General features: G+C 53.6%; 1 protein-coding gene across 2 annotated transcripts in view; it reads left to right on the plus strand.

The window, feature by feature from the left end:
- EPHB2 (EPH receptor B2) overlaps positions 1–26,985 on the plus strand; it is a 184,906-nt gene that overhangs the window by 45,178 nt on the left and 112,743 nt on the right. For both annotated transcript variants that reach the window (XM_036836929.1, XM_036836921.1), the window contains exons 2-3: positions 19,559–19,623; positions 22,869–23,553. In XM_036836929.1, coding sequence (XP_036692824.1) covers positions 19,559–19,623; positions 22,869–23,553 — 750 coding nt within the window. The remainder of the gene's footprint in view (positions 1–19,558; positions 19,624–22,868; positions 23,554–26,985) is intronic.

Below are 26,985 nucleotides of genomic sequence, written 5' to 3' on the forward strand. Positions count from 1 at the left end.
CCTAGTCTGGTCTAGACCCTCATAAACTGTGGGGCTGGCAGAAGCTTTGGGGGCCACCTCAGCCAGTCCATTTTACAGCTGGGGAAACTGAGGCTCAGAGCAGCCTCAGGGCTTGGCTGCTGCTCCAGCTCCCCGGCCGCGGGAGGGGCGTACACGTGCTCACTGCACATCTCTGTCCCTGTAGGCGCCTTGCTCAGTGTGTGTGAGGGGCAGCAAGTCACCATCTGTGTTTTCCAATAAAAGAAAATGAAAATTGAAGCACATTAAAAATAGCTCAATTGGGATTCCGAGCAGGGCTCTGAGGCCTGCTGTGGCAGAGACGCCCAGCCTGCCCCCTCCCACACCTCCCAGCCTGGCAACGATGCCACCAGGAAGTCATCTGAGGCGAACGCCTCCTGGGAGGGGGCCGGGGTGCGAGGCAAGCATCCCCAGAGCACCAGGGTCTTTGGGGTCCCCCAGTTCTGGCTTCCTGGCTCCTAGCTGCTGGTGTCCAGGGTCTTGGGGTCCTTTTGGAGGCCACAGAAGATGGATCTAGAGCCATATATCACCCTACTGGGCAGACTCTGGACCTGGGTCCCCAGGGACCTCAGCTGGGGCCCCTGCCTCCTGAGGAGGTCACAGGAGGGACACCCTGTGGCCGAGAGGAAGGTAGGCTTTGGGGCCTGGAGAACTGGGTTCACCACCACCACCACCACCCCCAACACACACACACACACTACCCCTGCACTGATTCACTGGGCCTTGAGCAAAAGCCAGGACCTCTGAGGGCTCATCTCCTCTTCGGCCCAGTGAGGATCTCAACAGGCCGAGGGGATGGCATGTGAGTGGGCTTCTGAAGCCCCGTGGCTAGTTGGGAATGAGGATGATTTAGGAGTTTCCTCCTGGGGATGCATGAGAGGACAGCAAGCTCGTAGCTCTGTGCCCGGCACAGAGGGGTCTCCATGAATGGCCATGATGATAAGTGTTCTCACTGTTATTTTCAGGGAAATGGGGATGTGATGACGAGCTGTAGGAAGCCCGAGAGAGGTCATACGGATGGGAGAGGGCTTGCTTTGCACCAGCTGCAGCTGCTCACGTTGAGGAAGGCCTGGCATCCATCCAGGAGTGCTAGTTCCGTGATTCCCAGAGCGGCTCTTCCTTCTCTGAAGGGTCCAGCTACCTCCAGGGCAACTGTGACCTTAGCTACCATGCTGAGACCTCTGTGAGTCAGACAAAGGGGCCCGATTCTCACCCCCAAGGCCCAGAGAGTGCTGGAGCAGGGGGGTCACCCCAGGTCCCCCAGCTCTGCCTGCAGCTGAGGTCCACTGCCCGGTAGGTCTATCAGATCTGAGCGGCCTGGGGTTGGACAGGGCACTCAGGGAGGGCCAGAGCTGCCCATGCTGGGCCTGTGCAAGCAGAAGTCAGACCACATCATGCTGGACGGCTTTGGGCAACTTGCTCTGAGCCTCAGTTTTTTCATCTGCAAAATGGGGCTGATAATAGTTCCCGTGCTTTGGGAAGATTGGGTCCTGGGCAGAGCTTGGCACATGGTAAGCACTAGATAGATGGTAGCCCCAAGAGTAGCCCACCCCCATCCTGCTCTCCCATCCATCCAGAACAGAGACTGTTGCTGGGCCTATGGGTGCCCAGTTACCTGGGCCCAGCATCTGCCCTTCCAGAGCCCCAAGCCTCTCCCAGATGGGCACATGGGCCAGCAGGACAGGAAATGCCAGAGGAGAGGGCTCTCCTCATCCACAACCGTGAACCCCCCAAACTCCCACCACCGCCCTTTCTCAGCAAGAGGCTGGGCTTTTTCTCAGTGGCAGGGAGTGAGCATGTGGCATTCTTGAGGGTGGGGCAATTGCTGGGATGCGGGAGGTGACCATGCTGGCTTAAAACAGCACAGATTTATTGTTACGTTATAGTTCTGGAGGTCAGAAGTCTGAAATGGATTTCACTGGCTGAAATCAAGATGCAGGGCGGGGGTGGGGAGCAGGCTGCCCTCTCCAGAGGCTCTAGGAGAGAGTCTCTTTCCTTGCCTTTTCCAGCTTCTACAAGCTGCCTGCATTCCTTGGCTTGGAGCCCCTCCCTCCATCTTCAAAGTACGTCACTGCCACCTCCACCACCATCCTCACATCTCGGCTCTTACTCTGACCCTCCTGCCTCTCTTAAAAGGATCCTTGTGATTAATTGGGCCCACCTGGATAATCCAGGATAATCTCCCCATCTCAAGATCCTTAGTTTAATCTCATTTGCAGTCCCCTTTGCTATGTAAGGTAACATTCACAGGTTCTGGAGATTAGGATGTGGACATTTTCACAGGGACCATTAGTCTGTCTACCGTGGGTGGAAAAGCTGGCATCTGCCTTAGCCTCGACCAGAGGGGCCTGGCTAACGTTGATAATAATGATATCGTAACCTCCATTTATTATTTTTTAAAATAAATTTATTTATTTTCGGCTGTGTTGAGTCTTCGTTGTTGGGTCTTCGTTGCTGCGCACAGGCTTTCTCTAGTTGCGGCGAGCGGGGGCTACTCTTCGTTGCGGTGCGCGGGCTTCTCATTATGGTGGCTTCTCTTGTTGCGGAGCACGGGCTTTAGGTGCGCGGGCTTCAGTAGTTGTGGCACGCAGGCTCAGTAGTTGTGGCTCGTGGGCTCTAGAGCGCAGGCTCAGTAGTTGTGGCGCACGAGCTTAGTTGCTCCGCAGCATGTGGGATCTTTCTGGACCAGGGCTCGAACCCGTGTCCCCTGCATTGGCAGGCTGATTCTTAACCACTGCACCACCAAGGAAGTCCGTAATCTCCATTTATTAAGTGACTGCTTTGTGCCAATTTGTGTAGAAATTTGAGTTATATTAATGATAGACAATATTTTTCTGAGCACTATATTTTGCTGAGCCCAGGCACTGGACAGAGCGCTTTTTGGGCATGATCTCATTTATTGTCACAACCACCTGCAAGGCAGGTACCAATGTGATTCCCATTCCACAGCTCACGGACCTGTGAACTGTCACAGGAAAGGAAGTGTCTGGCCTGAGGTCCCTGGATTAGGAAGTGGGGTTCAAATCAAGATCTAACTTCTGAACCTACACTCTGCATTCCCCGGAAACACCACAGCCTATGCTGCTTCCCTGGCATTTGGACCCAGCAACATCTGGGTTCCACCACCAGCTCCCACCACCAGGCTCCCGCTCTCCTGCCCATCTCGTCCCACCGCCCAGCGTCTGCTCCCTGCTCTGGTGGCGGGTACCAGAACCACTGCTCAGTGTCACCCTGGCCAGTCTGTGGTTCCCCCGGCAGGGACTGTGGCAGTAGGTGTGCTGTGAGCGAGTGTGCTGAAATCAGAGCAGAGGACATGGGCAGGGGTGTTGAAGACCGCGTGTGGGAGAGCAGAGTGGGTGCGTATGCCTGAATAATCCTGCGTCTCGGTGAGAGGTGGGGGACTGGGAGCCAAACAATCTGGGCACCAGTTCTGGTCACACTATTGAGTGGCCGATGCACAGGTTGGGCCCAGACCTTCCTTTTCTGAGGCTTTTCTTCTGTTGCATTCTGTCCCCCGCAAGGCCTTCAGAAGGCACCGGCCCACTGAAAACCCCAGATCCACGCCTGTGAGCACCGTTACTCTCTGCTCCATCCCCGGGGCCCTTCCCCAGTTCTATCTTTCTCCCTCTCAACGAGCTTTCAGGGGCCCTTCTCTAGATCTGTCTCACCCACACACTGCTGCCTTGCCGTGGGATCTCGGACCAATCCCCAGGCTGACTCAGTCTTTCCATCTCTACATCTGGTGCTATCTTTGTGCCTCAGCCCTTGGTGTGATCCTTTCACAGCCTCTGCAGGACAAGGAGCCTTCCCACCCTGGGACAGCCCCTCGCAGTCCCCTGTGCTGGCCTGGTCAGTTCCCTGGGGCAGGGGCAAAGGGGAGAGAGGCTCAGGAACAGGAAGCCACATGTCCTCCATGCTCATTCAGTCCCAGGCTCAGGGAGGATTCCTTAGAAACTCCCTGTTCCTGGCATCCCCCGTCAGGGTCTTCCCACCTCCCTGGAGAGCTCAGTTGTAACCAGAGGGAAATGGGACAGATAATTGCAACTTTAAATAAGGCCAAGTTAACGCTCCCTACCAGGCCCAGCATGGGGGACTTTCTGAGCTTTAATGGGAGGCAGCAGGAAGCCCTAGATGATGCTGAGAATCCCAGTGCTGCCACTAACTCCCTGGTGACCCCAGGCGAGTCACCGCCCTTCTCTGAGCCTCAGTTTCTTCATCTGTGAAATGGGGACCAAATGGCATCACCCATGAAAATGACCTAGCACAGTGCCTGGCACATATAGTAGTAGGTACTCAGCTAGAAGTCAGGATGCAGCTGCCCATCCCACCCCACCCCAGAGGTTTCTCTGGGAGCTGTTCTCAGTCCCACTGGCCTCTGGGTAACGAAAGGCGATAAAAAATTGTGGTACTAACCTCTCCTGGGCTAAGCTGACTGTGCCAGGCCTGTGCTAGGAGCTTTGTATCCATACCTGTGAGTAAGCCTTGCTTAGTGCTCCCATTTCCCAGATGAGTTCACTGAGGCTGCAGACCTGGAGTGGGTATGGGGAGGATAAGGCCAGCGGGGAAGGGAGTGGGAGCACCGGTCAGCATGTGGGTACAGGACCACCCACCACACACCTTAACCCCTTCAGAGAAGCATCCTATCCCAGCGCAGCGAGATGCTTGAGGTTCCAGATCCAATATCTTTTTTTTTTTCAATTTTTTTTTTAATATTTATTTTTTGGCTGTGTGGGTCTTCGTTTTCTCTGTGCGAGGGCTTTCTCTAGTTGCGGCAAGCGGGGGCCACTCTTCATCGCGGTGCGCAGGCCTCTCACTATCCGCGGGCTCTCTTTGCGGAGCACAGGCTCCAGACGCACAGGCTCAGTAGTTGGGGCTCACGGGCCCAGTTGCTCCGCGGCATGTGGGATCTTCCCAGACCAGGGCTCGAACCCGTGTCCCCTGCATTGGCAGGCAGATTCTCAACCACTGCGCCACCAGGGAAGCCCCAGATCCAATATCTTAATCAGAGTAGGAATTCCTGAGCCGGCTCCCAGCGTCAGCGTGTCTGCCGGGGCTACCCCGGGCTGCTGCCGCCACCACCGGTACCATGGAATTCCTAGTGAGCAGGAACCCCAGTGTGGGCCTGGGGAGCTGAGGGCTGATCGGGGCAGGGAGCTGGGCCTGACTGTGGCCAGTGGTCCTGTGGTCTCCAGCTCCCAGGTGAACCAGCTGAGTGGCACAGCCAGCAGCTTGAGGGGGCTGCTCCTTGGCTCAGTTCTGAGGCAGGGCCGGCCCGTTGTGTTTGTGGTCTTGGCCCAGACCACCTGCTTGTCATCTGACATGGCCTCTCCTTGTGCCTGCGGGGAGCTGTCTCCTGGCCACACTGGACACCAGGGGCCACCACGTTCCACCCAGCAACCAACAGTGCAGCACTCCGGCCCCCATCTAAACACCAGGTTAGGAAAGGGCATCAGATACACTCTGGAGAATTGTTGCCCAGAGAAGGGGCATCTAACCCAGGCTGGGAAAGTGGGGGCGTGGTGTTGGTCAGGGAAGGCTTCTTGGAAGAAGAGATGCCTGATCTAAGTCTTAAGGGTAAAGAGGACTTTTCCAGGTGAAGAAGGTGGGCAGAGGAAGACGCTTGGACTGGTAAAGGAGGCAAAAGGAGGTCTAGAATGTTTAAGGGACTCTTCTTTCCTGCCCTGGGCTTCGCTTCTGCTGCTCTGCCTGCCTGCCATGGCCCTGTCTTTTCAGAGAAGGTGTTTCAGGCAGGGGTATAGGCAAGAGCAAAGGCTCGACAGTGGAGACAAGAAGGCACGGGCTCTGACAGTGAACAGACTGGCCCCGTGGCATGGGGGGAGTCAGAGGCAAGGGCAGCCCACGGAAGGCCTTGCAAGTCAGGCCAGTCTGGATCGTCCCCTCAGGGCAGGTGATGGAAGAAGCTGCCTGGCCCATCAGCACCTGGTCAGCTTCCCAGGGCAGCACTGACCTGGAGGCCTGTAAAATCACAGGTGAGAAAGCAGGGCTCTGCCCTCCCAGGACTGTGGCTGACTCCCCCTGGAAGCCTTCTGTGACTCCATGGAATGATCTCTCGCACAGGCAAGAAGTCTCCTCTGCCATCCCCTGCACCCTCCCCAACACGGAAGCCCAGAAAAGCCCATTGCAGTTCATGTGACTGTCACAGCCCACTTCCTGGAGCCGGCAGTGCCCTCCTCCTGACACTCCTCAGGCTGCAAAGGCACCCACAGGTTGTGGTGGGAAGAACACAGGACTGGGTGTCAGGTGGCCTTGTCCCCTGTCCACACTCCCACCCTGGGGACAGCCTCCCGCTTCCGGATCAGACCTTGCCTGCTCCCTGATTCCATGCTGCCATGGAAGCCCCCACTTCCCAACCCCACCACCTGCTTCAACCCTCACCTGAGACTGTGGACTCCCAAAAGGCTTCTTAGGGTCATGAAAGGAGTTGGGTCACGCAGCCCAGAAATCAAACTCTACCTTCCTCACCAACTTGCAGGGGATCTTGGCCCACTGACTTGTCCTCACTGAGCCTCAGTTTACTTGTCTGCAAAATGGAGACTATATGCCCCTTGAAGGGTTTGGGGAGGCTCAGATTAACTCAGATGCCCTCCTGGATGTCCGTTGCATGACACAGTGCCTGGCATAGAGTAGGTGCTCAGTAAACGGTCTCCATGGTGATGGAGATGCTGCTGGTGGGGGTCATATTCCCTCACCTCCTGGCCAGACTCCTCCCTGCCTCTGACTCAGAGAGCCCTTTCCTTAGTGTCTTCTCCACCCTAAGGACCCTTCATTTCAAGTCCTGTTCCTTCTCAGGCCCTTCCACTGTCATGAACCTTCTGTGCCATCATGTCATGAGCCCCAGTAGTGAAAAGCTGTTGGGCCCGCCTGGCTCTTTGTCTGGCATCGCCCCTCAGGATGTCGGGGACGGTAGGGAATGAACGGTAACTGATGATGAAGACGTGGAGGCTCTGATCGTGAAGATGATGATGGGGAACAGGGGCACGTTAGAAAACGCCCCAGCAGAGCTGTGTCTGCTTAATCACCCGAGGTGCCAGGTGCGGCTGGCAAGTGAGCCCAGGGAGTGAGAGGGAGCAGGCGGAGTCTCACTGAGCAGAGACGGTGCCCTGGGAGTTCTGTCACCGTACTGACGCTGCCACCGAGGGCCACAGAGGCAGAGCTGGAGGGAGTGTTAGCATAGGAGGGTGCAGGCGTTCTGGAAACAGCTCCTCTGAGACAGCAGCTGCTTTCAGAATGAGCGAGGGCTTTGGAGCCGTCAGACGTGGGATGGAATCTTTGCTCTGCCCCCGACCAACTGTGTGACCTGGGGCAGCCCTCTGCACCTCTCTGATCCCAAGGGTGCAATTTCCTCATCTATAAAATGGGTCGGTTACACCAGAGAATGCAGTGACAACTGAATCAGGCCACACGCCTTCGATGGCTCCCTGCTGCCCTCGGGCTGGTCTTGGCCGTTCGGCCTGGCATTCGAGGCTCTTTGTGGTGTCCGTAGTTCTCTTTCTCCCAGGACTTCCTCCTCCCTCGTGCAGCTCCCTGCAGGGGCCATGCTTGTCCTCTCCTCCCAGCCTTTGCACAAGCTGTTCCTTGTGCCCAGAACACCCTTTCTCCTCTCAGTTCTCCCTTTCCCTCCTTCCAGCCCGGCTGTCTCCTGCTCAGTACCTTGGGGTTCAGGCCAGGTGTCACACGCTTGAGAAGTCTCCATTGACTCCCAGGCAGGGTTAGGGTCCCTCCTCTGCTATGCAGTTACGTCTGTTTATGCTCGGGATCCCGCTTCCACGCTGTGCAACAGGGGGTCAGAGTTGGAGGTGAGGCTGGATCTGGGCCCAAGTTCTCATTCATTGTGTCCTCTGTGGGGTGCGATGGGCCTCAGCCATATCCATGTCTCAGATGATGGGGGAAGCCAGGTCTACAGGCCAAGGGGGGGCCCAAGTGAAGGGGGTTATCTGGAGGCAGAGGGAAACCAGATTCAGAGGCAGCAGGACAGAACCCAGGATGTCAGCCTGAGCAAGGGGCCAAATTCAAGGGTAGAACGTGGAACTTGGAAAGTCCTTGGGAACTGGGGGTGGGAACCATTAAGGGTTTAGAGTTTATCCCAAAGCAGCACATTTAGAGGTCAGTGACAGTGTCTATTTTTGATTTTCAGTACTTAGCACAGCCCTGGCACGTAGTAGGTGTTCAATAAATGCAGTCTGGATAGATGGGAGGAGATAGATAGGTGGTAGATTTTTAGACATGAGTGAGTGATGTGAATGGTCAGGTGGATAGATGAATGAAAAGAAAGAAAGGATGGGTGGGAGGTTGGCTCAGAGGGAAGATGGATGGATGGATGGATGGATGGATGGATGGATGGATGGATGGATGGATGGATGGATGGATAAATGAATAGAGAGGCATGCAAATGGGTAAATAGGTAGATGGCTGGGTGGGTGGATGACAGGATAGTTTATGGAGGATTATAAGGACTGCATGGTTGGAAAGATAGATAGATAGATGCGTAGGTGTGTGGGTCAATGGGTGAATGAATGAACAGTAAAATTTCATGTGGCTAAATGCCCGACATCTTGCCCAGAAGCAGAGGTGTGGTTTGGGTTCTGGGATTCGAGTTAATTGTCCTTCACTGGGAGAAACCAGTGCCAGTTAGGCAAAGAGATCTAGTCCCAGCAGGTCTTGCAGCAGGCTTCCTAATTGACTCCAACCTGACAGTCCCCAGCTTGGACTTACAGTGGCCTGTGTCTTCTTGATTTGTAATTTATACTCCACACACATCCAAAAGGATTTGAGGTGACTTGTAATATTAAACCTGCATGCAACAGGACAGTTAAAAATGAAATGAGAAAAAAGTGAGAGACCACATAGCAGAGTGGTTAAAAGTGTACCTGGTTCAACTCCTGGATCTGCTGCTTACTAGCTATGTGATGTTGGGCAAGTTGCTTAACCTCTCTGATGCTGATTTTCCCCCATCTATAGGAAGAAAAGGAGCAAGAGATGATGGAAGGAAAGGAAGTTGGTTTAATGGCGGAAATGTATGCCTGATGATTGGATACTTAAGTGGGAAGCTTGGTATGTGGGCAGGTAGATGAATGGGTGGTAGGTTACAGGGCAAGTGGAATGGTAGATGGATGGTATAAGTGAGAGGGTGGATGGATGAATGGATAGTTGGATGGATGATGGGTGGATGGGTAAATGAGGACAATAATAATTCTATCTCATAGGGTGTTACGAGCATCAAAGGAGTGACAGCACAGTCGTTGGCACTAAGTAAGTGCTTTGAATTATATAATATATGGAGCCACCTTGATAACAGTAACCGTATTTCCTGGAGGAAAAATCCAGACACCCAGATGGTGTAAGCAGAAAAGAGCATTTGATGTCTGGGTAGTCTGGGGGGTCAGGGCGAGGTGGGGGGTACGTGGCTTTAACAGAGGCTGAGGGCTATCACAGTGATCCAGACTCTGCCCTGCCCATGTTGTACTCACAATCCAGTTGGGCTGATGAGTAAAAGTCTCAGGGCAGGGTGACAAGGGTGACAATGAGAGGTACACGTAGGACTGTGGAAACCCCAGTGCTGGGGTCATCAGGAAAGGCTTCTAGGAGGGGATGACATTTGAGATGGGTCTTGAAGGATGTGTATGAGTGTCCTGGGCAGGTCAGAAGGGCGAGAAATGTTGCAGGGAGAGGAATGCCTTGAGTGCTGGACTGCAGAGTGGGAGGTCTGTCCAGGGGGCAGAGGGGAGATGCAAAATATTTAGCAACCGCTCAGAAGGGGTGCCTACTGTAAACACCTGGGGTGCCTGGGCTCCTGCCTCCCTTAGTCAGCCCAAGGTGGGTCCCGGAAGTAACTGCCTACCTGAGTGTGTCTCCTCTTCTTTAAAATGGCTATGGCAAGGGGGACTTCCCTGGTGGCGCAGTGGTTTGCCAATGCAGGGGACACGGGTTTGCTCCCTGGTCTGGGAAGATCCCACATGCCGCGGAGCAACTAAGCCCGTGCGCCACAACTACTGAGCCTGCGCTCTAGAGCCCACGAGCCACAACTGCTGAGCTCACGTGCCACAACTACTGAAGCCCGTGCGCCTAGAGCCCATGCTCCGCAACAAGAGAAGCCACCACAGTGAGAAGCCCACGCACCACAATGAAGAGCAGCCCCCGCTCGCTGCAACTAGAGAAATCCCGCGTGCGGCAACGAAGACCCAACATAGTCAAAAATAAATAAAATGAATTTTTTTAAAAAAATGGCTATGACAGGGACTTCCTTGGCGGTCCAGTGATTAAGACTCCACGCTTCCACTGCAGGGGGCACGGGTTCGATTCCTGGCTGGGGAACTAAGATCCTGCATGCTGCACGGTGCGGCCAAAAAAAAACAAAATGGCTATGACTCATGTCCCCAACTAATCAGTCACTTTTAGGGTCTCATGAGATAAAGTCAAAAAGTGCTCAGCACAGACCTGGCACATAGTAGGTGCTCAGTAATGCCTGCTGCCATCACTATATTTTTATTACCTACTTAATAGGTGGGAAAGGTCTATGGATTTATTTAAGTAAAAGGGCCTTAAAAATTAAAAAGCATTGGGACTTCCCCGGTGATGCAGTGGTTAAGAATCCACCTGCCAGTGCAGGGGAAATGGGCTCGAGCCCTGGTCCAGGAAGATCCCACATGCCGCGGAGCAACTAAACCCGTGCGCCACAACTACTGAGCCTGCGCTCTAGAGCCCATGAGCCACAACTACCGAGCCTGTGCTCTAGAGCCCGCGAGCCACAACTACTGAGCCTGCGTGCCACAACTACTGAAGCCTACGCGCCTAGAGCCCGTGCTCCGCAACAAGAGAAGCCACCGCAATGAGAAACCCACGCACCGCAATGAAGACCGAACGCAGCCAAAAAAATAAATAAATAAATAAATAAATATATTTATAAAAAAATTAAAAAGCATTGGACAAATTCTGGCTGTGAGAGGCAGCCTGGTGTGTCAGGAAGGCTCAAGGGCAATAGACGTGAGTTCGTTTTCTGACTCGCTGTGTGACCTTGGCCAAGTCACCTAACCTCTCAGAGCTTCAGTTTCCTTCTGTATAAAATGGGACCAGTAAGAGTAACAGGCATCCCTCAAGGTTGTCGTGAGGACTGACTGAGCTCTTCTGTGTGCAGGGCTGTTCCCGTCCCTGCTTCCCTTCTTTCCCTTCCCCAGAAAGCCCTGGTGTTCATTTACCGCCCACCCCACCCCCCAAGCAACCCCTTCCCAGACCCCCATCCATCATCCTGTCCTTTGCGGAGGTTAAGTGGGTCCCCAAGCAGCGAATCCAAACTCTCCCAAAGCCCCGGCCGCACAATGCGGCCTGCTGTTAGCGAGCACCCCGGCTGGCCCGGTGGATTGGGTTTCAGCCAGGCGGCCGGCGCTGGCGGATGCCCAGGCCAGCGGTGGGCAGGCGGGGGACAGAGTGGAGGAGCCGGCGTCGTGGGGACTCCTCCGGCCAGGCCTGAGAAAACAAGAACAGGCTCCAGGCAGGCAACCGAGGCAGAGAAGGGCCTCCGAGCGGCAGGAGGACAAGGAGGGGTATGTGCTGGGAGAGTCGTTGGGCAGAAGGATTTTACATTAGCTGGGTCCCCTTTCCGTGAGCCTGGGGGCGGAGCAGGGGGGCCGAGCCGGAAAAATATCATGCTGCCTCTTGGCAGATTTCACCTTATAAGATCCATAGCCTTCTCAGGACTGCTCTGGCATCACCACCCCCTACTTGGTTGCTTTGGACCAGTGACCCCAAGACCCTCTTAGCTGCTGTTCCTCACCTGGTTTTCAGAGGAGAGGCCACGGGAAACCCAGTTGGGCTGATGGTTCAAATCCAGCTTTGCTGCTTTTTGGCTGTGTGACTTTAGGCAGGTCTCTTAGCCTTTCTGAACTCAGTTTCCTCATCTGTACAATGAGGATAACAGTGCAAGCCTTGCAGGGTGTGCAGAGTGTTTGCTCAAGACCTGGCACTGAGGGCATGGTACATGAATGCTCTAATTTTTTCCTCTCCCATTTGCGAGGCATCATAGCCTGGTAGTTTCCGGGCTCAGACCGAACAGGTCCCATCCTGCCCTGCCCCTTACTGGCTGTATGGCCTTGGGGAAGTCCTTGATCTCTCCAAGCCTTGGCTTCTCCATTACTTGCTCTGGGATGTCAATGAGACAGGGTCAGTGAAGACCACTGTCTTCCTCTGTGAGTGTTAGTGATTTTCACTGTTGCCTTCGTATGGTCCAGCCTTCGCATTTTATAAAGACCTTTGCACCGAGTTCCTCCTTGGATCCTCTAAGCAGCTCTGTGAGGTACACAGAGTGAGGATGTTGTGATCCCCATTTAATAGATGAAGAGACTGAGGCTCAGAAAGGTGAAGTGACTTCGCCAAATTACCTAGCTTATCAATGGCCTTGAACTTTATCTGCTGATTCCTGACTGTGCCCTCCTCTTAGAATTCTAGTATGGGTCGTGGAAAGAATGCTCCAGCTCCCAGCCATTGATAGCCCAGGTCTGGCCTCCAGGCTGTGGCTAGGATCTCACCAGGCTGTGGTGGGGCAGACAGGCTTGTGTTTGAATCACCTCAGCCTCACTGGCCCCACCAGGGAGCAGCCAGAGCTGCTGGGAAGGGTTCAGAGCAGCATCTGAGGCTTGGGTCATGTGCCAGGCTGATGGGCTGCCTGAGCTGTGGGCTGCTGGCCAGTCTGGAGCAAAGACCGCAGGGAATAGCTACGAGGTGTCTGTCCATCTTCAGGATCGACCATGTTCTCAGGACAGACCATGTCACTACTCTCCTCAGGAACCCTCTATAGCTCCCCATTGCCCCATTTTGGATCTTTGGGACAAGATTCAAACTCCTTAGCTCCACATTTGAAGCCCTACAGGTCTGGCCCCATTCCAAGCTACCAGATCCATCCACAAAGCGTTTTGCTCCCACCCCATGGGACAGACACTCCAGCATGATGCAGTGGTTAAGAACATGGGCTTTGGTGTAAGGCAGATGCAGCTCCACCACTGCCCGGCCATGAAAACCTTGAACAATCTCTCCTAACTCTAGTTTTCCCATCTGTAAAGGGAGATTCAATAAAGTACCTACTTTATCAATATTTACGATACCATGAGATAATGAATGGCAAACCCTTAGCCCAGAGCCCTGCATTGAGACCCAGTCCTCAGGTTTTACTGTTGCCCAAACTGCCCCTCAAGTTTCATACCTCCGTGCCTTTGATTCTGTCATGCCCTTTACATGGCATGCCCTTCCCCTCTTCTCCCAGCTCAAATGCCACCTCCTTTGAGATGCCTTTGCTGATTCCCTGGTCAAAGCTAATCCTTTCTTCCCTTGGGTTTCCTGGCTCGCGGCCTGGACCAGCTGTTTCACTCTGCCTCTCCCTGTAGAAAGTTCACGTGTCAGGCACTAGTCTGGAAGCTCCTTGAGGGAAGGACCTGCTCATCTGTTTCTGCGTCCCCAGTGCTCAGCACAGGGCCTGGCTCACAGGAGGTAGAGTAGATGTGTGTTGAATGACCATGATCTTGTTACTTAACCCAGGAGAATTCAGGGACAGCTGCCAGGAAGAAAGAACCTTTGAGTTAAGTTTTGGAAGAGAAGTTAGCCAGGCTATAAAGCTGGAAGGGCCAGACATTCCAAGCAGGAAAATTGGGAACAGTCAAGTCACCAAGGCCCAAGGAAACAGTACCTTCTGCAAGCAGAAGGAAATTCAGGATGGCTGGACACTGCTGGAAGGTAATTAGCTGGCCCAGCCAGCAGGGTCCTTGAATGCATTGTTGAGGAGCTAGCACTTTATCTCGCTGACAGTGGGAGCTCTGAAGGGCATTAAGCTCAGTTAAGACATGATCAGACATGGGCTTTAGAAACCTCACCCAGCTGCCATGTGCAGATCGAATATATCTACTGTGTATCAGAACCAGTTCTCAGTGCTAAGGTTACAGTGGTGAGGGAAGCAGACACAGCACTCCCCCAGAATGAGGGCCCTGGGAGACTGGAGATCAACAGGACTCACCTACATGATGTCACTTAATTCTCACGTGACCCATTTTACAGGTGGGGAAACTGAGGCCCAGAGAGGAGGACGATCTTGCCTGCAGTCACACACTAGAGCTTGCCAGAACCAAGGTTCTAGCGTAGACAGTCTGTGCCCCACTGCCCTGCTGCCCTCCCCCCTCCTTCCCCTCCTGTCCTTACACAGGGCCATATACAGGGAGAGCATACAAAAAGTCCTGGGGTGTGTGTGTGTGTGTGTGTGTGTGTGTGTGTGTGTGTGTTTTAAGGCTATAGCTGCAGCCTCCTAAAAATAACACAGAGGAAGAATGAGACACATGTGGGTTCAAATCCTAGCCCTGCCTGTGAGCCTTTGTGCAGGCGGCTTCACCTCTCTGATGTCAGTTTCCGCATCTGAAAAATGGGGCTAATAGGGTGTACCCCACTGGTTGCCATGAGCCTGAGGCCATACGTAGAGTGCCCAGCTCATTGCCTGGCACATGGCAGGCGCTTAATGAATGTTCCTCCTCGTGTCTTTGGAACTCTCACCTACTGTCATTAGTGCAGATGAACAGTATCTGTGGCCCTAGAGAAGTATGACCCAAGAGGGGGGTCAGACAGAGCTGACCAGGGGTGGGTTGGGGAGCAGAGGGCGACCACCCACTCCAGCCTGAAAACAGAGCCCCGCAAAGCCACCCTCCTGTTGGCCCAACGCTAACGACTTCAGTGTGTCTCCCCTTTTAGCTCAAATATTTCTGAAATGCGCACTGCTCATTCACACATAGCCAGAGGGGTCTTCGGGCCTCCCCAGCCTGTGCAATTGGGGCCTCCTGATTGCTTCCTTCTGTGCAGTCTCCAGGAAGCAGAGGGGGTGCGGGAGCAGTGGGGCAAGGGCCAAAGCCGCTCCCAGGGCCCAGACCCTGTTTTCCCACCAAGAAAGGCACTCTAGGCTGGTGGCTGGAGGCCCTGGTTCCAGCTTTCAGCTGGATGCTAAGAATCTTGTCCACAGAGCCTCGGTTTCCTCATCTTTCTACTGGGATTTTTTAATGGTCACTTAGAGCATCCAGGGCTTGGGAACTGGACATTTGCAGGGCTAGCTGGGGTGGGAGTGCCCAGAGGTGAGTGGAAGGGCAGTGTCAGGCAGGATGGGGGGTGTGGATGGCACCAGGGGGGCTGGGAAAGATGTGGGCAGGTGGGTGTGGTCCAGCAAGGGGGCCTCGGAGAGCCGCTGACCTTTACTGGGCAGCTCCTGCTCCAACTCTCCAGCTCAGTCCTCAGCTCCCACCACTCCCTGCCCCCCACACATCTATTCCCACAAACCATGCTGTTGTCTCCTCCATACCTTTGCCTCTGTTGTCCCTTCTGCCTTGCACAACCTTCCCACTCAGCCTCTCCTGACTCCCTTCTAACTCATTCTTCAAGCCTTTATCCATGTCACTTCCTCCAAGAAGCTGTCCTTGAATTGTTTGTTTTCTTCTCCTTCCGTACCCTATTCCCATCACACACAGTACCCCATACACGTTCCCGTTGCGGTCTTTGTCACATCATGTGGTGATTAATCAATCATCTGTGTACAACAAAAATGGCTTCCCCTGCACGCGGGATTGTCATTGTCACAGTGGGGATGGGGATGGGGACATTTCCAGCAGTTCACAGGCAGCTTGGTGGAGCCTAGAGGTCCCCAAACTGTAGGAAGTGAGATGATGTTAGCTAGTTTGCAGACGAACATTTTTAATTGTAATGGTCTTATGTTTATTTTCCTTCCTTTTATGGCAAGTGATATTGGTTTCCCATTTCTAATAATGATAATTTTTTTCCTCTTTAAACTGCACTTAAGAGAAAAAGAGTCAGAAGAAATTTTGTAATTAAATAACAGTGCAGGCTGTAGGTGGAAACAGCTGAAGTCATGGATGGTGTCCTGATGGAGCATGTGTTCAAGCCCTACAGTTTTAGGGGAGGGAAGGGGATTTCAGCCTTCAACTGAAGACCTACTAAGTGCGAAGCCCTGTGCTGGGTCCTGGGGCAGGTAAAGAAGGTGTAGAAGGGGAGAAGATCAGAAGGAACAGTGTGTGTGAGAGAGTACCAAACAATCTGCAGCTGGAGCACCACGTGTGAATGGAATAGTTGTGTGACCTTGGGCAAGTTCCTAAGCCTTTATAAGTCTCAGTTTTCCCATCTGTGAAATGGGACAGTATCAACTATCCCTTGGCATCATTGTGAGAATGTTGGTGAGGGTTTCTGGCTCCTAATGGACAGGGTCTCTGTCTCAGTGAACATGAGTTCTCTCCCTCTGTAGATTTTTGAGATCAGAGGGGCAAAGTCTGGGGTGTTACAGGGAGGAGGGAAGTGCTGGTGATGGAAACAGGGCTTGGCTTTTTGAACCCACCCAGGCTCCTGAGGCAAGAACTACTGACCCCAGATTCCCCGGGAAACTGAATTTGACTTTGGGGCTTGGTTTGAGAGGAGCAAAGAGGAAACCAGGGCATCCCAGGAAAGCAGCGTCAGACGGACCAGGAGGGGCTCCCCAGAGGCTGCGGCCCTTGAGCGAGAAGCTGATGTTTGTCAGATGTTGGCAAGCGTGGTCTGGGGTGTGGCGGGAGCTGCTTGGACTCGCCTTCACTTGCAGGGGTCACCTAATGAGCCCAAAGGAAACGGTGGGTGTGTGCAGGCACTGGGTCGGCCAAAAAGCACCACACTCAATCTAAGAAAGAATAGCTGCCACTTATTGATGATCTGCTTTGCGCTGGGCTGCAAGCTAATAGACCTCCCGTCTCCTTGCGTCCTCCTGTCCGCCCTCGGAGGGTATTATGGCCATTCTCCAGGTGAGGAAACTGAGGCTTAGAAAGGTTGCCTGTCCAAGGTTACAAGGCAAGTGGGTGGCAGAACGGGTATTGGAATTGAAGTCTGACCTCCCGACCCCAGTTGATCTGCTCTGCTTAGCTGCCTCTTTTGCAGAGGGAGGTGTCGACATGGAAAGGCAAAAGGCCAAGGGGAAGTTGTAGGGAGAGCACCCCGGGGTTCCCTCCTGCCACGGCCCCAAGGGTAACAGCTTTCCCAGAGGCAGCCTTCAAGGCAGAGCCCAGGACCAGCTTGGTGAGAAGGAAGCCCAGGAGGTGCCGGCCTTCTGTGTCCTTCCCAGGGGACATGCAAGCTGGACCCTCCTCTTAGCCCCTTCTTGCTGTGAACCAGCCTGCGCATGGACTTCCGGTCCTTCTGAGAACCTCCCCTTGCTGGTTCCAGATGTGGTAGGAGGCTGAGGGGAGGGGGCAGTGGAACCCCCAAGCCTGAGCTCCCTGGGAGCCCAGAGTTTGAGGACCAGCCTTTAGTGTGTGACTTTTGGCAAGTCATTTGCCCACTCTGGGCCTGAGTTTCCACCCAGGCGATGAGGATGTCAGTTCACAGGCCCTCCTCTGGGCCGTGGAATCCTCTAGTGCTTGGCCTCTGGGTCAGCCCAAGAATCCAGCCAAGGGGTGGGGCCACCTGCTTGGCGGCTTGCCTCCCCCGCCCGACCCCTTTCTGGTCCCAAGCAGAGTCTCCTCTCTCCCTTGTTCCACACGGCTCCCAGCAGCTGTTCCTCGGGCCCAGGCAGAGAGCCCGGCTTGGCACGTCTCTGGCTGAGGCCGATGAGAGAAAACAGGTTAAAAGTTCAGCCCTTGTTCTCTCCAGGAGGAAAAATCTGTAGCATTCGGAGTGTGAAAAGGAACCCTTTTTTTCAGCTCCAAAGCAGCACAATACAACTTCCCTCCAATTTGCCATCAGAAGGATGCCCTTGGCACTGGACTCCACTGTCCCTGGCACCCTCCTCCCCCCTCACCAGCCCCCAGTGCAAAGGGACACAGTGACCGCAAACACAAGCCACAGGCGGTCATGAGGACACTGCCACATCCTCTCTTGTCAGCTCACAGGTCTGACTGGGGTCACCTCTGGCTAAATGCTTCCTTCTATCCCACCCTCCCATCCATACCTCCCCTACCCTAGTTCAAGACCTTGTTACTCCCATTTCGACCTTCACAGAGGCCTGGACACTGTGCACCCTGCCCCCACTCTCTCTGCCCTAGTTCCTCCAGCCCAGGCCATCAAACTAAGTGTCTAGAAGTTTATAGGGTAGGAAGCAGGAGACCCTCACCTCCCACTCTGCCACCAACTCCTGTGTGATCTTTAGGAAGTCTCTTTCCCTCTCTGTGCCTCAGTTGCCCTATTTCTAAAATGAGGCAGTTAGGCTAGACCAGGGATAGCATCTCAAATGGTGGGTGTTAGTTTCCTGGAGGACTGTGGTGAGAAGCATTGTGTAGCCACAGAGTGTGGGGATTGATTAGTGATGTGTCCTGGGCCCAGAATTGGAGCATAGCAGCAAGCATGCCTCTCACTCACTCTCGCTGATCTAGGTGGTGTGGAAGGTCCAGCTGTGATCCTCTAGATCTCTCCGCCTACCCTCTCACAACTATTTGTATTCGTACCCCATCTCCACTACCAGACTGTGAACTGCTCCATGGTAGGGCTTTGCTATTCACCGTTTTTTCCCTCAGGGTACCCAGTACAGTGCTTGGTACATAATGGGCATCAGGATATATCTGTTGATTGAATACTTGAGCAATTTAAATCTTCTCAGTGCATTGCAGTTCAGTTCAAAAAGTATTTTGAATCCCCTGTGGCAGGAAAGGGGTAGAGGGAGGGGTGCTGAGCCTGATCTGGGGGTGATTGGGGATCTCTCTGGCCCTGTGGGTCTCCTTTGTCATTGGCTGTATGGTTCCTTTCCTCCAGCTGCTGGAATAAGGGGAGGCAAGTGGGGCCTGGCTGGTTCAGAAGCTGATCTGAGTTTCCTGAACCCCCAGAGGGCAGGTGATGGTCTGGCCCCACTGGACACAGTGCTCACCCCTTAACACCCCTCCATCCCCAGGGCCCTATCCTAGGGGCAGAGTTGGCTGAGCCCTAGGGGAGGGGGCCCAGGGATGAGGACACAATGGAGAACCCCAAGTTCCTGGAGAAAGGGGGAAGGTATCCCTCACAGGAGGTGTGGGCCAGAGGGCCAACGTGGGATAACTGATGCAGCTTGGCTGGGACCCAAGGGAGGCCCCTGTAAGGCCAACATTCCAGTTTCTGAGAATTTGATGCAAGTGGAAAAGCGAACAGAACCCTAAGTCTGAAGTTAAAATTTGAGATTTCCTGAGGACTCTCTGAAGCCCATCCAGGAGACCCCAGATTAAGACCCTTCCCTACCAGTAAAGGAGCAAAGGGGCAATACCTAGGTTGGAGGGATGTGATTGGCTAAGAGGGTGGGGCATGACCATGTGTGAAAGGGCTGGAGTTGGACCTTAAGGGGTGGAGTCTAGAGGAATAGAATCAGATGATTGGCTGGAGTGTGTGAGTGGGCGGGATTATGGAGTGAGAGGCAGGACCTAAAGGGAGGGTAGTCTATAGGGTTAGATCCAGATGATTGTTTGGAGCAATGGAAGTAGCGCTCTGTAGAGAAGGCCCTCAGGAGGTAGGTTCTTGGTGATTGACGGTGCTTCATAGGCAGCTCAGTGATGACTCTTTGCTGTCTCCACAGAAACGCTGATGGACTCAACCACAGCGACGGCGGAGCTGGGCTGGATTGTGCATCCTCCATCAGGGGTGAGTCAGTGGTCCTCAAACCCTGCCTGGTCTCCCAGGATACCTCGGGTTCTGCTGCAGGGCCCAGATGCCCCACCTCCCCCACCCCGCCGAATTCCAGCCCCTTCCCCTCCTTCAGGTCCCAGGACCTGGCCTCTCATTGCCCCACCCTGCTGGTCCCCTACCATTGATGGAGTGCTAGTTACCATGACAACATGCTGGATGCTTTCAGACTTTATCCCATAGAATTCTAAACGGGAGGCTGAGGGAATTCCCTGGCGGTCCATTGGTTAGGACTCTGCGCTTCCACTGCCGAGGGCCTGGGTTTGATCCCTGGTTGGGAAACTAAGATCCCACAAGCCACACAGTGTGGCCAAAAAATAACAAATAAATAAATAAATAAAAGCGAGGCTGAGAAGTGGTACACACACTACCCCCATTTTATAGATGAGGAAGGTGAATTGTCATTTCCTGAGCACCCACTGTGTGTCGTACTACATCACAGCACCTTTACATACATCATCTCCAGTCCTATGGGGAGGAATCCCCTCCATTTTACAGGTGCGGAAACTGAGGCTCGGAGAGCTATAGCCACCTGCCAGGGACCCTATGGCTAGTAAGTGATGAGGGCTCAGGTTTGCATCCAGGGCTGTGACCGAGTCTTCTGGGTTCCTTTTCTGGGTCCCCGTAACACTAGGCTCCCCCTTCCTGAGCTCTTACCATCACACTGCCTTGGGTCCAGTGGTCTGAGCCCATGGAGGCTGTGAGCTTCCCAAGAACAAGATCAGGCACAATTTGAGATTCCTCTTTCTTCCCACAACAACCAGCCCAGCAGTTACATACAGACTGTGGGGTCAGACACTCCTGAAATTCTGTCCCAGTGCTGCCACTCACCAGCTGTGTGATTTTGGGCCAGTTCCTTAACCTGTCTGAGCTTTAGTTTCCTCATCTATAAAACGGTGATAATAATGTCTTCCTCATAGGACTGTTGTGAGGTTCTCCTGCCAAGTGTCTAGCACGGTGCCTGACGTAGAGTGGGCTCCCAGTGACAGGTAGCTATAGTAACTGTCACCGTCATCATTGTCAGTTCTAGTATCATTCCCTCCTCATCCCCCTGGTCTCTGGGGAGGGCTCTGGGCTCCCACAGCCCATCCCTTCCCTTCCCCCCATCCCAGCTCCTCCGCTGGGACTCAGCTGCTGCCCCAAGGAGCTGCATCCCCCCACCCCCCTCAGGTCTGTGCTCTCAATAGGCAGGGCCCCAGGGTCAGGCCTCTTTCTGTGGCTCTTTCTTGTCACCAATTTTCCATCTGTGAAGGCGGCTGGGCGCACATCCCCACCCTGCCAGTAATGAGGCCAGGCTGGGCTGCAGGGCCCCCGGACGCAATTATTTGGGGTGTTTAGGCTGCAGGGCCTCTGCATGTTAATTAGAGAGAGGGGAGAAAGGCAGAGTGCTCTAATTAAGTGCTCTAATTAAGTTCTGAAGAAGAGCAGTGATTGAAACAAGGGGCTGACTTTGTCACATGGTGCCACCAAAAAAAAAAAAATTAAATGCAACGTAGGGAGCTTCAGAGCCGCCATTGAAGGAGCGGCTGGGCCAGCTCAGCCTTCCCCACGCACACTTGCCCTTCACAGCATCAGCCCTCCCTGGGCTGGCAAACACCACCCGCCCTGTGCAGACTTGGCCCAGAGAATCTGAGGGAGGCAAAAGGACAAAGAACACCCACTTGAGAGTGACACCTCTCCCACCACTTGCCCCCGCCCCCCCAAAGTCACATTTGGCAGTTGGGGAAATAGAGGCCCAGAGAGGGGCAGTGACTTGCCTAAGACCACACATCAAGTTAGCAGAGCTGGGACAAAACCCAGGACTCCTGAGCCACTGTTGGGTCCTCATGTTTCAAGACAGTGTGGACAAGCATGGGTCTGGGTCTGGGTCTGTGTCTGTCTGTGTGACCTGGGTCAGGTGACCTCATTTCTCTGGTCTCTACTCCCTCATCTAAAGTAGAAATAACCCTACTTACCACATGTGATAATCATGACAAAGAAATGAGATCCTGTTACAGCACCCACCCTTGGCCCAGCATAGGTGAGTGGGGTTCACTCTGCTGTTGGGTCTACCCCAGACGAAGCCAGCCCAACACCAAGGGGGGCACAGGAGAAGGAGGGGATGGGTGGCTGATCTCAACAAGCTCTCAGTCCCACTGGGGAGACCAGACCAAGAGGGCCGGGAGTGCCCGGCACTTGTCCAGGCAGGTTGTCCCCGAGGGCCCAAGGGAGAGTCGGTGAATGCGAACACTGCAGCTGGAGGGAGAGGCCGCGGCAAGAGGTTCCAGAGGATGGACAGAGAGACGAAAGGTGCTCGAGGGGTCACAAAAGTGTGAACAAAGGCTCAGCCTGCGAGTGAGCTTGGCCTGTGAGCGTCTGTGGAGGGAACACGGCCTGTGCCCTTCCATTTCCAACTTTCCATGGCCCTGCCCAGCCCCTTCCAGCAGTGGGGCTTGGGAACTCACAGCTGGGTGAGAGCCCAGGCTGGGGCCCAGTGAAGTGCCGAAGTGCGGACCCCAGGCGGGAAGGCGGGAAGGTGTCCCTCCAGGCACTTGTCTTAGCCACTTAAGGCCCCAGAGCAGAGCTGCTCTCATGGGGAAAGGCCTTGTCTTCCTGTTATGGGGGTGAGGGCTCTTCTTCCATTGGACTGGGAATCCCCAAGGGCAAGGACTGTGTCTCCCTGGTCAGACAGGGAGCTCCCGGCAGGCAGAAGTCCTGTGTCCCCCATCAGACTGCTAGCTCCCCAAGCACAAGCTCTGTCTGCTTTCAGACAGGGTGGGCCTCTCCCTGGTTTCCCTTCCAAGTGGGAGCTTCCCAGGAACAGGGGCCACGTCTTCTTTATCAGATTAGTTACCCCTGGGGGTAAGGGTCACATCTCCCATGTTGACTAGGGCAATACCAAGAGCAGGGCGTGTGCCCTTCCCATCAGATTGGCGTGTTTCCCTCGTAGACTGGGGGATTCCTCAGAGCCAAGGCTATGTCTCCCCCTCAGCTTAGAGTTCTCTGATGGTAAGCATCGTGTCTCCATCATCAGACTGGAAGATCCCTTAGGTAGGGTCTGTGCCTCCCCCATTAGACTAGGAGGCCCCTGGTGGTAGGTGTCCTATCTACCCCCATCAGACTGGAGGATTCCCTAGGGAAGAGTCTGTGCCTCCCCTCTTAGACAGGGTGTTCCCTGGGGCTAAGCCCCTACCTCCCCCACCTGACTAGCATTTCACCCGCAGTGGGAAGAGGTGAGTGGCTACGATGAGAACATGAACACGATCCGCACGTACCAGGTGTGCAATGTGTTTGAATCGAGCCAGAACAACTGGCTACGGACCAAGTTCATCCGGCGCCGTGGCGCCCATCGCATCCACGTAGAGATGAAGTTCTCGGTGCGTGACTGCAGCAGCATCCCCAGCGTGCCTGGCTCCTGCAAAGAGACCTTCAATCTCTATTACTATGAGGCCGATTTCGACTCGGCCACCAAGACCTTCCCCAACTGGATGGAGAACCCGTGGGTGAAGGTGGACACCATTGCCGCCGACGAGAGTTTCTCCCAGGTGGACCTTGGTGGCCGGGTCATGAAGATCAACACCGAGGTGCGGAGCTTCGGGCCCGTGTCCCGCAGTGGCTTCTACCTGGCCTTCCAGGACTATGGCGGCTGCATGTCTCTCATCGCCGTGCGCGTCTTCTACCGCAAGTGCCCCCGCATCATCCAGAACGGCGCCATCTTCCAGGAGACTCTGTCAGGGGCTGAGAGCACATCGCTGGTGGCTGCCCGGGGTAGCTGCATCGCCAACGCGGAGGAGGTGGACGTGCCCATCAAGCTCTACTGTAACGGGGACGGCGAGTGGCTGGTGCCCATCGGGCGCTGCATGTGCAAAGCGGGCTTCGAGGCCGTGGAGAATGGCACTGTTTGCCGAGGTAAGGGCCACGGCGGGGCAGGTGCCCCTGCAAGTGTGTGGAGTTGGTGTTGGCTGCAGACTTGAACCTGGCAGCTGGGAGGGCAGGCTGGTGAGCACAGAGGCCTGGAGCTGACCGTGAGGCCCTCTGTGGCCAGGGTTTCCAAATCTACAGCCGTCGTTCAGCTTCTTAGAGGGAGGCATTAAACAGCACTTCTTGAATGGTGGTATGTGTACGTACTACAGGGGGTATGCAGGCTGATTTTAGTTGAGGATAAATGTTTCTCATTTTAATTATTATGTAATGATGGCAGGTGGTACTTTATTTCTTCATTTACAAAAGTGATATGGTTTCCTTTTTAAGAAAATGTGTAAGTCATAGTAAATAACATTTATAAGAGAACCTTCATTGCGCTTTTGCTGTATCAGTCAGTATAGGCCAGGCCACGCTGAAGTGACAAAACAATAAGAGTTTATTTCTCACTTAATGCTACACTGTGAGTCAGCTTGGGATTCCTCCCCCTGGGAGCCAAGCAGATGGAGGAGCCACCATTTGGAATGTTGTGATCACCAGGGCAGAAGGAAGGAGCAAGTGTGACAGATTGTATATGGGATCTAAATCTTCCCCCCCGGAATGGCTCAGACATCACTCCTATGCACGTTTCAATGGCCAAGGCAAGTGATGTGGTTACTTCCAATTCAAAGAGATGGGGAAGTGCAGCTCCACTGTGAGCCAGCCCTCCTGATTACCATTTTTACTGTGTGCTGAGCACTTTACATGTCTAACTCATTTAATCCTCACAAGAACCCTATGAAGGAAAGTGCCATTTTATAGGAAGAAATCACAGCTCCTACACAGTTCATACAGTGAATAAGTGGAGGTAGCACAGAATCTTACCCAGGTAATGTAATTCCAAACTACCCTCTTAACCACTGTGCCCCTTAAGTTAATTTAAAGAAAAATATTAAGTAAACAGTAGTACAGGTAGTATTTGATTATGGCCAAGAGTCACAAAGGTGCTGTGTAAACATAAGAAGTTGTACGAGGTACTGCATGGTGGTGAGAAGGCTGTGAAGGTAGACAGACCTGGGTTCAAATTCCAGCCCCGCCGGTTACTAGTTGGACGTCCTGATCCGAGTTGTGGAACCCTCTTTCATGGGGTAGTTGTGAGGATTCAAGACCTTAAGACATGTAAAGCACTTTTGATGGCTTCTAGGATACAGTAAGAGGTTAATAAATGTTAACTAAATGAGATGCTACATATAAAGCCCAGCGTGGCACAGGTTCTCTGCAGTGTGAGCTATGGTGGTGATGGTGGTGACATAGGAGACTTGAAGCCTGCTTGTGCCACTTCCTCTTGCCTTCCCAATTGGAATTGGGTCCTGGGGTAGTTCCACATGCCAGGCTACGAGTTTGGACCTTTTCCAGGGGCCTCGAAGAGCCAGTTAAAGTTTAGCCCAGGGTAATTGCAATGATCCTCACCTTTATGAAATTTTGTCGCATCCGCCATCTCCATGTCTCCTCCCTCCAGCCCTCTGAGGCAGTATTTTAAGGGTCCTGGGAGGACAAGTGGGTGTATAAGAGACAGGAGCAGTGGTCTGTGGGGAAGCTGCGGCAGTGATCTCAGGTGATGACGGCTGCGTGGACTGGGCGTCCACAGTGCTGGGGAAGAGGAGGGGTGCAGTCAAGGGATGTTTTGGCAGTGAATCAGATGAGATGTGGAGACAGATTGGAAAGGGAGGAGGGAGAGGAATCAGAGGGAACCAGGAATTCCAGCTTACAGGGCTGCGATGGTCTTGGAAAAGAAATGGGGACATTGGGAGAAAAGGCTGGTTTCTTAGGGAAGACAACAAATCTGGTTTCCTATACTTGAGTGTGAAAGTGCACAGCCCTGGGACATGGCAGGGGTGAGACAGGCCATGGGGAACAGAATCAGTCACTCATTGCTTATTGGTTATTCACTCATCAAACCTTCCCTGTACCTCCTCTGTGTCAGACCTTGTGCTAAGCACCAGGTAAGACAGAAGAGAATCCAACTATGGCCTTGCCTTCTAGGAGCTCACAGTCTAGCAGAGGAGACCGACTGTAAATGAACAAGGGTGGGAATGCATTAGACTTGTTTTAATAGGAACTGCTCAGGCTGAGGTGGGCACAGAAAAAGGGAAGGCTTCACAGAGGAGGTGACATTGGAGCTGAGTCTTGGGAGAGGTGTACATTAACCAGGTGGCCCAGTCCTTCTGGAGGTTGGATCAGCATCAGCAGAGACCTGGGGACATGAATCAGTGTGCCTCATTAGGGGAACTGGTCAATTGTTTGGTGTGGCTGTGGCTAAGGGTACAAGGAGAGATGTAAGAAGAACTGTGGCTGGAGTGGTGCCCAGATGAAGAGGTGTATTAGTTATCTATTGCTGCATAACAAGTTAGCCCAAAATTTAGCAGCTTAGAACAACAAGCATGTATTTATTTATTTATTTATTTATTTATTTATATATGGCTGCGTTGGGTCTTTGTTGCTGCACGAGGGCTTTCTCCAGTTGTGGCGAGCAGGGGCTACTCTTTGTTGCAGTGCACAGGCTTCTCATTGCGGTGGCTTCTCTTGTGGAGCACAGGCTTCAGTAGTGAACAACAAGCATTTATTATCTCAGTTTCTTAGAGTCAGGAACCAGGCACGGCTTAGATGGGTGCCTTTGGCTCAAGGTCTCTCCTGAGGTTGCAAGCAGGCTGTCAGCTGGGGCTGCAGTTTCATCTGAAGGCTTGACCAGGGAGGGATCTGCTTCCACGTTCCCTCATGTGGTTGTTTGCGGGCCTCAGTCCCTCCCACGTGGGCCTCTCACGCGTGCAGTGGCTTCCCCCGAGCACATGATCCGAGAGAGGGAGCGTAAAAGAGAGAGCACCCAAGACAGAAGCCACAATCTTTTTATAATCTCATCTCAGAAGTGACATCTCATTACTTCTGCTGTATTCTCTTCATTAAAAGTGAGTCACCAGGGCTTCCCTGGTGGCACAGTGGTTGAGAGTCTGCCTGCCAGTGCAGGGCACACGGGTTCGAGCCCTGGTCTGGGAGGATCCCACATGCCGCGGAGCAACTAGGCCCGTGAGCCACAACTACTGAGCCTGCGCGTCTGGAGCCTGTGCTCCGCAACAAGAGAGGCCGCGACAGTGAGAGGCCTGCGCACCGCGATGAAGAGTGGCCCCCGCTTGCCGCAACTAGAGAAAGCCCTCACACAGAAATGAAGACCCAACACAGCCAAAAATAAATAATAAATAAATAATAAATAAATTTGAAAAAAAAAAAAAAAGTGAGTCACCAAATTCAGTCCATGCTCCAGAGGAGGGAATTACACAGGGTGTAAATGCCAGGAGGTGGGGGTCCCTGGGGCCATGACAGAGGTGGCCTGTCACAGGATCAGAGTCTGAGCTGCTTCTTGCAAGGGGTGGGAGTTCGAGGTAATGC

This window comes from Balaenoptera musculus, chromosome 1 (genome assembly GCF_009873245.2).
Source record: "Balaenoptera musculus isolate JJ_BM4_2016_0621 chromosome 1, mBalMus1.pri.v3, whole genome shotgun sequence".
In the NCBI taxonomy this organism is placed as follows: Eukaryota; Metazoa; Chordata; class Mammalia; order Artiodactyla; family Balaenopteridae; genus Balaenoptera; species Balaenoptera musculus.